The 12,074-nt window shown below is 36.9% G+C and overlaps 1 protein-coding gene across 4 annotated transcripts in view; it reads left to right on the top strand.

The window, feature by feature from the left end:
- als2b (alsin Rho guanine nucleotide exchange factor ALS2 b) overlaps nucleotides 1-11,046 on the top strand; it is a 31,567-nt gene extending 20,521 nt beyond the window's left edge. For all 4 annotated transcript variants that reach the window (XM_084128963.1, XM_084128962.1, XM_084128961.1 and 1 more), the window contains 14 exons: nucleotides 302-466; nucleotides 1,838-1,949; nucleotides 2,311-2,388; nucleotides 4,097-4,230; nucleotides 4,332-4,496; nucleotides 5,391-5,508; nucleotides 5,680-5,837; nucleotides 5,921-6,028; nucleotides 6,597-6,773; nucleotides 6,858-6,903; nucleotides 7,899-7,960; nucleotides 8,055-8,204; nucleotides 8,597-8,693; nucleotides 9,253-11,046. In XM_084128963.1, the coding sequence (XP_083985089.1) occupies nucleotides 302-466; nucleotides 1,838-1,949; nucleotides 2,311-2,388; nucleotides 4,097-4,230; nucleotides 4,332-4,496; nucleotides 5,391-5,508; nucleotides 5,680-5,837; nucleotides 5,921-6,028; nucleotides 6,597-6,773; nucleotides 6,858-6,903; nucleotides 7,899-7,960; nucleotides 8,055-8,204; nucleotides 8,597-8,693; nucleotides 9,253-9,291 (1,609 nt within the window). In that variant the 3' untranslated portion in view covers nucleotides 9,292-11,046. The remainder of the gene's footprint in view (nucleotides 1-301; nucleotides 467-1,837; nucleotides 1,950-2,310; nucleotides 2,389-4,096; nucleotides 4,231-4,331; nucleotides 4,497-5,390; nucleotides 5,509-5,679; nucleotides 5,838-5,920; nucleotides 6,029-6,596; nucleotides 6,774-6,857; nucleotides 6,904-7,898; nucleotides 7,961-8,054; nucleotides 8,205-8,596; nucleotides 8,694-9,252) is intronic.
- The last annotated feature ends 1,028 nt before the right edge of the window (nucleotides 11,047-12,074 follow it).

Genomic DNA, 12,074 nt, shown 5'->3' with positions numbered 1-12,074 from the left:
GTATGTACACTACCGTTTTTAAAAGGTTTGGGTCTGTACGATTTTTTTTTTTTTTTTTAAATAAGTCTCTTATGCTCACAAAGTCTGCATTTCTTTGATCAAAAATACAATAAAAACAGTTGTGAAATATTATTAAAACATTTTTTATTTTTAATATAAATTAAAATATAATTTCTGTGATGGCAAGTGCAAGTCTTTTGAGATTTGATAAGTCAAAAAAAAAAAAAAGTAAATAAAAAAAACAAATATAAACTGTGTAAATTTCATGGAACTGACAGAGAGAGTGTGTGTTTGTGTTCAGGTATGTATCTGGTGAAGTGTACGAGGGCTTGTTTCAAGATAACATGCGTCATGGCCATGGGATGTTGCGTAGCGGGAAGCTGAATTCCACCTCTCCCAGTGTCTTCATCGGCCAGTGGCAGTACGACAAAAAATCTGGCTATGGAGTTTTTGATGACATCACCAGGTATGCAAATAGACAAGAAGGGTTGAGGTCGCATAATGGTTGTGGCATTTATATGGACTTGAATTGAAATGTATTAAAGTCCCCCTGTAGTCAATAATTGTATCCCTTAAAACTCATCTTTGATCACCAAAATGACATATTTAAAAGTTTTTTCCTTGAAAACAAATGTCTTCATGCCTTAAGGGATATTTCACCGCTGGAAAGATGAATAAGTATTTAAATTGGGTCATTTATGTAGTAGAAATGTGAAATTATTTTAGAAGTTGGTGCCTTCTAGACTGAGAAAAGCCAGAAAATGTATTTTTGGCTCATGTGGATGAAAGACAACTCCCAGAATGCACTTGATTCGCTGCCCTACGAGGCCACTCCCAAGCCACGCCTACCGGTTACAGAGGGCAGTATTGGAAGAAATGATACAACTAGGCTATAGTTGACTTGAAACTGAAAAGACGCCGTTTTATCGTGAGATCCCACCCCCTATGGGCGGGTTGAAAACATGCGGAACGAGCTCCTCCTACTGGCTGTAGTCTCTAGCCTCTGGCCAAAAAAGCCTCCGAGCCTCTGAGGTTTTTTTCCAGACACACAATACAGAAATCTCTCATCTCAGGGGGACATGAGGGAGGGAAGCACGATCATTCGAAAATACTACCGGGTTTCTACTGATACAAAGCTTAATGCTAATCGGTGAAGTATCCCTTTAAAATAGCTTGAATATAAAGCCCAATTTATACTTCTGCGTCGAACTTACGCCGTAGCTACGTCGTAGGCTGTGTGTAGCGCGCGTACCCTTCGGCGTACCCTGACGTGCACCTCTCCAAAAATGTAACAACGCGTCAACTCTACGCGGACGCAAGCGCTGTGATTGGTCTGCTAGGACCGCTCCCTCGGGTTTCACATGCTCCCTCTGCGCGCGTGAACGCGGACAACGACGCAGAAGTATAAATGAAAACCAACGCGTTGCCTACAGCGTAGAGGCTCCGGCGTAGGTCCGACGCAGAAGTATAAATCAGCCTTAACTCTACACTCTTGCCTCATTTAGTATACGCGGTTTTATGAATATGCAAATTAGCCCTGCCTCCACTCACTCGCACCAGCTCAGAGATCCACTCGTTGATGTGATTGGTTACAAGGTAGTTTGTGACGTCAGAAACATCGCGATTTCAAACCGCGTTTTTGAGACTGTCTTTGGTTCACTGCAGTTTTAAGAATAAAATACTCAGCAATGGTAGTTCAAAGCATATTAAAAACACCACATAGACATATTAACAACATTAAAAACTTGTTTTTCACTACAGGGGGTCTTTAAACATATTACACACATTAAGACAAGAGTAAGTATATGTGCTCTATACTAACTGTTGTTTGTGTCAGAGGGGAGAAGTACATGGGCATGTGGCTGGATGATCAGCGTCAGGGGAACGGAGTTGTTGTTACACAATTCGGCCTCTACTATGAAGGAGCTTTTAGCAACAATAAAATGATGGTGAGGTTCACATACACACATTTGGTTTTATTTAAGCAAAGTAGGTACTGTATGATAAGCCATGCTTGATTATGACTATATTCACAATATATAATGGCCTCTTGAGCATTGTTGCTTTTATTTAACAGTTATCACATATTTATCAAATATTATGGATATGATTTTTTGTTAAAATTATATTTGAGTAAGTGCCATCTTTTCACTACAAAATATAGCTCCTGTTTTTTCCCCACACATTAGGTTTTACTGTTTTTGAACCTACAAAAATGACAAAACCTGACATAAGCACAATTACAGACTTTTTTGCTAGTAAAGTATAAAAAATAACTTTTTTTAATCTTATAATTTGTTTCTCTCCAAGGGGACTGGGGTGCTACTGTCGGAAGATGACACCACATTTGAAGGGGAATTTTCAGAAGACTGGACTCTAAATGGAAAGGTGATTTATAATGCTCGCAAACACTTAGTATGCACACACATCTACACTAGCGTTCAAAAGTTTGTGGTCATTAATAAATATTTTTTTAAAGAAATTAATATTATCTCTTTATCATTATCTCTTTTTGAAAATGTTCTGTTCATCAAAGAATCCTGAAAAATTGTTTCACGGTTTCCACAAAAATGTTACATAGCATTGAAGATAATAGGAAATGTCTTGAGCACCAAATCAGCATATCAGAATGATTTCTGAAGGATCATGTGACACTGGAGACTGGAGTAATGATGCTGAAAATTCAGCTTTGCCAAAACAGGAATAAATTGCATTTAAAAATATATTAAAACAGAAAGCTGTTTTTAAAATTGTAACCGCTTTGAATTTATATATATCAAAATAGAAAGTTTTTTTTAATTGTAATAATATTTCACAATATTACTGTTTTGCAGACCTTGTGAGCACAAGAGACTTCTTTCAAAACAAGTCTTACAGATTCCTAAACTTTTAAAGGTGCAGTTAGCAATTTCAGAAAAATGCTCTTGAAAATTAAAATGAACACCTAAAAATTTTTTTTGTAAATATTTGCTGATTTCTGTTCTGTGTGCTGAATTTTTTTTTTTTATACATAGTCCTAGCTGTGTAAATAGAAAAAAAAAAAAACAGAAAAACATTCTTGCAGGCAATCATCAATAGGGGGCGTATCCGCTCATGATGGGGGAGGAGAAAGAGTGAGCAAGAGGAAGATTTGTATATTACCAAAGAGTAAAAGGTCAGAAGAATATAATTGGGTTACAGAAGGGTTACAATCAGGCAAATGCTTTAGAAACCGCATTAATACTGGAGAAGTTTTCCAGCATTGGAGAGACATAAGCCGCGTTTCCATTACCCATCAAATTGCGCAAATTGAAATTGCGAATTGAAAATACGGCCAATGGAAACATGTCAATTTCGCGAAAACTCCCATTTATCGCAAAAAAAGTTTTTACGCTCGCATGAGGTGGTTTTTCAGGCAATTCGAAAAAGAAATATTTTGAAAAACTGCAATGGAAACAGTTTTTGCGCATTTACAGGTCACCTGACATAGATGACGCAGTGTGTTTGGACAGAATACGAGACAGAGTTCTTTATTAAATTCATAAAAGACAAAAGAATTACAGGAATAATGGATTCTAAACCTCACATAAATGGCACAATCAAGACCTCGAAGCAGAAATGAGGGAGAAACACCCAGAAACACCTCATATGTGCCGCTCTCAAGTATAAGCGTTTTTCCTTGCCATTAATAATGGGAAAACACACATACATCTCCTTTGATTAATAATAATGGCTAGTGCGGTGGCTGGGATATACATAAACCTAACGTCCGTTGCCATGATTTTTGGAATGACTTATCGCGAGAGGAAAAAATAAAGTTTTAGTCGCATAACATCGCTTAATGGTAACGCCGTCATTTCGCAATAGTTTTTTGTCGACATTTAGAAAAAAATCACAAAAGTTTTGCGCAAATCTGTAATGGAAACGCGCCTATAGACAGCAAGAAGGCTTGAAAACAAGCCTTTCCTTATTTTGGAGGCGGAGCAATGAGGGGAGTGGTGTGTTTGTTTGGGTGTCGATTTCAAATATCAACAGTGTTTCTCAGAAATCGCTTACTGCACCTTTAAATGGTGGTGTATGTTCACACAAACAAGTCTGTTATCTTCTCTTTCTGCAGGGCATGTTGACCATGCCGAATGGAGACTATATCGAAGGCTCTTTTAGTGGGGTTTGGGGAACCGGACTAAAGATGTCAGGTTCCTACTACAAATCCAGCCTCTACGACTCAGACAAGGAGAAGGCTCATGCACTGTAAGAGCATGTGTTGAACTGTGTAGCATATTCATATGTTAAGTGACATTGTCATTTTCGATGAAGAGCCTATATCTATGTGTGATTGTGATTGTCTGCAGTAAATTGGGCAGGTTAGCAGTTCATTCAGAAGACAAGTGGAAGGCCGTGTTCGTGGAGTGCTGGAACAGGCTAGGTTGTGATTCTCCCGGACAAGGGCAAACCACTGCAGCGTGGGACAACATTGCTGTAGCGCTCACTGCTAACCTGAGACAGCAAAGAGACAGGTACACTTAAACACACATGCACTCACAGTTGATTCCAGTAGAGCCTGACTTAAGCATGTTGCTAAGCTGACAACCAAGTACTCTAAGCAGAATAAATGGCAACATTTTATTTTACAGTGTCCTTGTTACATATGTTACATGTACTTACCATAGTAATAGCAGTAAATTATACATAATTACATGCAACTACCTATAGGAAGTACATGTAGTTGCTTAATATTACTCAGTACTTAAATATATAATTACACTGGAACAATGACACCTTAAAATAAAGTGTAACCAAAATAAATATATTAATTTGGGGTGGGCAGTATGACTTATACTCATATGAAGGTAACACTTTATTTAACAGTATTCTTGTCACATGTACTTACTGTAGTAATACCAGTAAATTATACATAATTACATGCAACTAACCCTAAATCAAACCCTAATCCTATTTTAGCAGTAAGAAAAAATTAAGGGTGGGACTTGATTGTTGCAAATTAAATGGATGATTGCTGCTGTGACTGGTATTCTTTATTAGTTTTTTTTTCCACAACAGCTACATCACCTTGTCCTGTCGTTAAAGTAGTGCATATTTGCATATATGAATAATCATTTAAAGAGTATTGCATGTTTTATACACAGCGGGATTCCAGAATTGTCAGCAAACAGGCTATCTAGATAGCGTGGTGAATGTTTATATGGTTGTCAATGAATAGGATGCTAAATATCATTTTGGTTTTAATAAGATTTTCCCAATAAATAGGCAAGAATAAACCTGGTGTCTTCCTTGATTCCTGATCTTTCCGACTACAAATCACTTGAATGCGGCGATCTTGTAATCATGACTTCAGAAGTGGGAAGTAGGACATTTCAAATAGCACGTGAACGTGTGTGTTTGTTTTTTAGTCCAGAGTTGCTGAGTCGCTCTCATCACAAAACGCTGGAGAGTCTTGAGTTTATCCCTCATCATGTGGGTCCTGTGACTTTAGAGGTGTATCACACAATCCGCCGGTACCTCGTCAAGGTAAGCATTGCCACTTGTCATCAATTAACTGATAATAACCACATTTTCTTAATATAATAATGTCTTTCCAATGTATTTTGACACTCTTTGCTCCTTTAGGATGCAGGTGTGATGCTTTAGGATGTGATGATTTTGCACTATATGTCACTGACCCCTAATGTTTGACCCTAGGCATGTGATACCCCACTGCATCCTCTGGGTCGACTGGTGGAGACATTGGTTTCGGTGTACCGTATGACATACGTTGGTGTTGGGGCCAACCGCAGATTACTGCCCCAGGCCGTCAATGAGATCAAGTCCTATCTCAGCCGCATCTTCCAGCTCGTCAGGTAAGTGCTTGAGTCAAACTGACAACAAAGTCTGTTTTAAATGTCTTTTCCATGAATATTTATGTGTGTGTGTTTGTGTTTAGATTCCTCTTCCCTGATCTGCCTGAGGAAGGAGGTTCATTGGCTGAGCCTCCAAAAGAGACGGGCGGCTCAGACCCTGCTGGGAAGCAGCTTGAGTCCCCTAAACCCGGGTATGTAAGATATCATGATCTCATCAGATATAATATTATCAGAAAAATAATACCTTGACCAAATTCTGATATTACAGTGCGAGTAATTTTATTTTATACAACTGTAATTGTTTGTCACAGTTAGCTTTTTTACTGGGAGTGAAACAATAAATGCTTACATATTAAATCACCATGAGGTAATACTTATATTTGATAAATTAGTAAATGAAAAGTACTTAATCTGATTTGATTAATTTCTCTTTTTATTTGGAACTTGATAGGCGCAAACTCTGTAAGCCCATTTCCACCGCATAAGATAAAAATCATGCTTTGATAATCATAAGAATGACATCAAAAGACATTGAAATTATGACATACTACGTCATAATTATGATAAAAGTTTAAATTGACGCAGTTGAGATAAAGTTATAATTTCAACTTTTTATATCATTGACTTTGTATCTCATAATTTTGACCTTTTATCTCATACTTTTATAAATTCAGATGATTTTCCTGTGCTTTTATGAGCTGTTGTCTTTAACACATTATTTTTTTAGTAGTCATATGATGTGTTGTGTGTGTGTGGCAGGTGTGTGGTCAGCAGCTCTGCTCTCCTCCTGCCGGTGCTGTTGCCACGTCTCTATCCTCCTCTCTTCACTCTCTACGCTTTAGAGAAAGAGAAGGAGGATGATGTGTACTGGGAGTGTGTGCTCCGACTCAACAAACAACCAGACCTGGCGCTGCTCGCCTTCCTCGGGGTGCAAGAGTGAGTCCCACACACAACTACAATGAGACATACTTGGATTTGATTAGTGATCCATCTTACTGCTACTAACAACTGTTTTCATAGGAAGTTCTGGCCTGTGACTGTTACAGTACATGGAGAAAAACAGCAGGTATTTTAAAATGTCCTTTTATATACTCTATACGTTTTTTTTAAAGTGCCCCTATTATGCTTTTTCAGATATTTCTTTTCGTGTAGTGTGTAATATAGCTGTTTGTGAATGTAAGGTCTGCAAAGTTTCAAAATGCCCAATAAATGAAGTTATTATCTTCCAAACGAAAGAACCGATTCTGAACTTCCTGAAATTAGTCGTCAGAAATTCCAGTCTGTCTTTGTGCATGAACGTACATAGGTTTGTACAAAAATTTGCATAGTGTCGGGAAAAGTTACTTTTTAAAAGTAATGCATTACAATATTGCAATACTCCCTAAAAAGTAACTAATTGTGTTACTTAGTTACTTTTTATGGAAAGTAATGTGTTTCTTACCTGGGCTGGACTGGGCTTGCTTGTATAATATTCTGAGTTTGTGTTTCATTTTGTTTATTCATTTTGAGGAATACTAAATTTGTTTTTGTGCAAGTGAGATGAGTAAATGCATGTTCACATTTAGTCTAGAACTACAATAAGCTTCATGTTCACGCAGCGCACACAACGCCTCTGCACTTACTCACAATTTCTCTCAACATGGGGACAGGAGAGCGGTCAGTCAATACAAAACATGGAAAAATAACTTATTTTGAAAAAGTAACTCAGAGATTTTGTTGTAAATTGAAAAGTAATGTTACTTTACTAGTTATTTGAAAAAGTAATCTGATTACATAACTCAGATTACTTGTAATACTTGTAATACGTTACCCCCAACACTGGTCTTCATTGGCTGCAAACAACATCTAATTTGACCATTAAAGTGTTTTTGACCTTGGATGCATGTCAACCTGTTATAAGAGACCTCCAAAACAAAATTAGAAAATTTTTAAATAGCATAATGGGGCACTTTAAAACATCTCATAAAACTCTCATTGAAGGCAATAACCTGATTATACCTGAAATAAGAACCTGGAACATGAAGAATTATTCATGGAAATATTTTGGGTGTTGGTGTGTAGGTTCTCTCAAGCACTAAAGACGCCTGTTTTGCCTCAGCGGTTGAGACTTTACAGCAAATAAGGTTGGAGTTTTTTTTGTTTTTTGTCTGATAACTTTTGTAGTTTCTCTCTCTGGTATGTTGTTTTCAAGGTTTTTTTCTCTTTTTATTTCGACAGCACAACTTTTACCCCCTCAGATAAGCTTCAGGTCATCCAGCTGACCTTTGAGGAGATAACCCAGCAAGTACTTACACTCCTGAAACAGGATTTCTTGTGGTCCATGGATGACCTGTTTCCTGTCTTCCTCTTTGTTGTTCTGCGTGCACGGTAAGGATGAGATCACATGGCATTTCTAATGCACCCTTTTTTTGGAATATGTATGTATTGTACACTACTTTTCAAAATTTGGGGGATAGTAAAACTTTCTCTTTTGCTCACCAAGTCTACATTTATTTGATCAAAAATACAGTAAAAGCAATAGGTATTGTGAACAGCTTTTTGTTTTTAATATATTTTAAAATGTAATTTATTCCTGTGATGCAAAGCGAAATTTACTCCAGGCTTCAGTGTCACATGATCCTTCAGAAATCATTATAAATGATTATGTGTTGCTTTTAGACATAAAAGTCTTTTTTTTTATCAGCATATGCTTTAGCACAGAAAATAACACGTTTTTAAAAACAAGGCATGTTTTAGTTGACAGCTGTTGTTTTCTTCAGGATAAGGAATCTGGGGTCAGAGGTCAGTCTCATTGAGGACCTTATGGATCCATGTGTACAACATGGAGAGCATGGCATCATGTTCACCACACTCAAGGTATAGTGTATATAAGGGTATATAAGTGTATATATTTAACTTTTGCTTTTTTAACTTGTAATTTTATCAAACCACTGCATGGTTTCATGTGAAACCATGCAGTGTTAACATGTGGTCACATCTGTAAAATTTCAGCCAAATATCTATTTTTTTTTGCATTCACTATAGCAGACATTAGCTTAAACTTTGTCTTTCAAGTTGTCAGATTGGCAAAATTTTGTGAGCAAAAAAAGGTCCACTGTCAATTGTCAGTAGTGTAGCGATGCATGAAGTCACTTTCAAACCAAGCAACTTTCTGTTGGTGAATCTGTATGACCAACTTGAACCGTTTGAGAAATCTGCGTATAGAAGTCTTTTGCCCTCACATGAAATTCCCAGTCACGTGGATTCTCGTTCAAATTACTGGATTTCATCCGTAAAAATTTGCTGAACATCGCACCTATAGAATGTAAAAGTTGTTTAGTAACAGACAACTAATCATAAACTGCCTCAGTGGTCTTTAAATATTAATTAAATATGACATTTTTTAAACATGATTTATCTGATTTGCTTTGTACAGGCATGCTACTATCAAATCCAGCACGAGAAGGTCACGTAATGAACGTAATGATCTCTCCAAACCCATCTGGTAAGGCAGTGCAATGACGGACCAGCCAATAGTGTTCAAGAAACGGACTTGACGTGTGAGGAGCCAATCATGTTCCGAGCCTGGATCACATGGCCGGTGAAGGGTGATTCCATTAGAATCTGACATTCTCACATTCCCGTTTATGTGCAAGTCAGACTTTGGTTTGGCATTTATTAACATTTATTCATTACATTTTTGCGTCTTCCTCGCTCAAAAAGCCATAATTGAGGCGTTTTAACTGCTGCCATTCCATCATGCTACAGATATACATTACTCATTGTTCTTTTATTAAAGAGCCTGTACTTCATTGGCTCAGAATGTATGACGTTTGACAGCATGTCACCTCTCCCCTTCAAGCACACACTGGTCGATCCAGTGCCAGTTGTCGATTAATGATGTATGAAGTTCATTAGTGTACTGTAAGCCATCTGAAATAATGGTTGCAATCTACCTCCATCTTTGAAGTAAACTGCTACATTTTCCTGATCGTATTACATCATACATGGCGAACGGCACACTGTCATGGACCTAAATCATGAATCTGTACAAATAAATGAAAAATTATGTGCTTCTTGTGCTTGAATGTCCATGAAAAGAAACTGTTATTGCTGACGTCTGATCCATTTTGAGCTTTCTTAACCAACTGTGCAGGGATGGCGACCTGCGTTATTATATACAAGTCTTTGTTTACCAGCTTCTTTGTTCAGCCAAATTGAACTTGGTATTTTAAACCGTTGACACTAAGAAATAGAAAGTGTTTATGGGTCAACACAAATTTTTTGGTTCTTTCTATATGCACTTGCACAACAGTTTCCAGCAGTTTTATTTTTTTTTGATGCACTCTTAAGTATTCTTTTAGTCAGTTTTCTGAAGCCTTTATTTCAAAAAACACTTAAAATGGTTTCAACTTTTTCTGCATCTCTGAGTAACCGTTGGCAGTGTTTAAGTTTTTTAGTGGATTTGACTGGCACACTGGAAAAAAGCAACGAGCCACAATTTGCATGCTGAACTAATTTGGTTATGAGATTTATTTTCTGCGTTTTACTGCAGAGAGGTCGCTTGACATAGGCAAGCACTGTAGTATTCACTGCTAAAATCAGTTCTTTCTCATGAAGTGTTCTTAAAAGTGCCTCTGACAGTGTTATGGATGTGTGTCAATACATCTCTTTACCCAGCAATAGCTTTGAGTTGAGTCACGCGTTTTAAAGCTCAACGGCCTAATGCATTATTTCCTTTTATTGACATTGTTTTATTTATTTGATGGTTAGATCTGGCTGCAGCACAGATAATCTGAGCGACATAGATAATCTGCAGGGTATATCACGTACAGAGCACCAGAAGGACAGTGAGTTCGAATAAATGGCCAGAAAACCCATTTCCGAGGATCAGAGATCAGGATTTGGATGCTAGTGTGTGATTGTATGTTACTAAATGTAATCGTGCAAACTGTTACGGCGAAGGACTGTTGATGTTTGCAACCATTGACACGTGAGATGTTGCATGAATATAACGATTCATGTTGTACTTTGCGTACAGGAAGTTACGGTTTGTATTTCCACACCAGTTTTTCTAGGCTGAGCCAAGGTGTACATATTAACCTGTGTTTGAGTGTGCGTATGTGTGCAAGTATGTATAAAGTTTCGTTTTTGAAGAATATTGTATGTTCAAATTGTTTAATGACATAATTCAGATAGATGGCAATAAAACAATGATTGGGAATTAAAATGGTTGTTTTGACTCTCCTACTTGGCCTTTTATTACAGCTGTTTCCAAAACTTTTTAGGGGGCTTGAATAAAACAAAAAAAGTTTACCCTTTATTTCGATGAAGTAATTTTGCAGCTACATGTCAACAAACTATTAGAGTATTAGTATAGTAGACGGTTAAATTCGGATTAGTAGATGGTTAAGTTCGGATTAGTAGAATAAGTCGGCATGTTGCAAAGTTGGTAGAATGTCTAAAGTGGACCATCATAAACGGTTACCATAAAAATAGCTGGTTCTTAATAAACCAAAATTAAATTTTTCTTAGTTGTCTGTTTCCACTGAAGTGGCAGCATTAAGCTGTTAAAACTTCATCAGCGACTGTTGAAACCATCCATTGAACTTTGTTTTTGAGGGGGAAAATGAAATTAAATGAAAATTAGACTATTTTACTGGCAAAAATAATTTCAAAGTCATGCTGTTTCTGTATAATCTCCAAAATAGCTTCCAATTAGCACATCATTTGATTGGATGCTTGACCATTGGGTTAGGTAAGTGTTTCTACTCTCTATGAATGTTGATAAGCTTATTTATTTGTTATCCTGTCTGATTAAATGGTTTGTTGTATTTTTAATATTTGTGTTTTCAGCCTTGTCAGAATGGAGGAATGTTGACACATCTTTGGAATGACTGATTTAGGCTGGCCTTAAGTATCAGCTTCTGTTCATCCTTTTTACTTTAAACTGATTTTATAGGGTGGTAGAGAGAGGGACGAGATGAAGTAAAATATCATGAAAATGGATACAGTTTCCGCCAATCAGCTTATGCCTGTATACAACATTTTTAAGCATGGGGCGCTTCAATATATTAAAAAGTCTGCTTTTACAGAGATGAGTTGATAGGCATCTACTGAACAGTATAACAATGCTCTGGGTCATGTTGTGTTAAAAAGACTTTACTTTTTAAACTGTTTGAAGTCCCAATTGTTTCAAATTGAAATGATTAATAAAAGTAATAAAAGGAAGTGAAAGAAATAGGCCATATTAATGAT

Source organism: Abramis brama (assembly GCF_963993115.1).
Source record: "Abramis brama genome assembly, chromosome: 11".
Taxonomy (NCBI): Eukaryota; Metazoa; Chordata; class Actinopteri; order Cypriniformes; family Leuciscidae; genus Abramis; species Abramis brama.
This window is presented reverse-complemented; position numbering and strand designations above follow the sequence as displayed.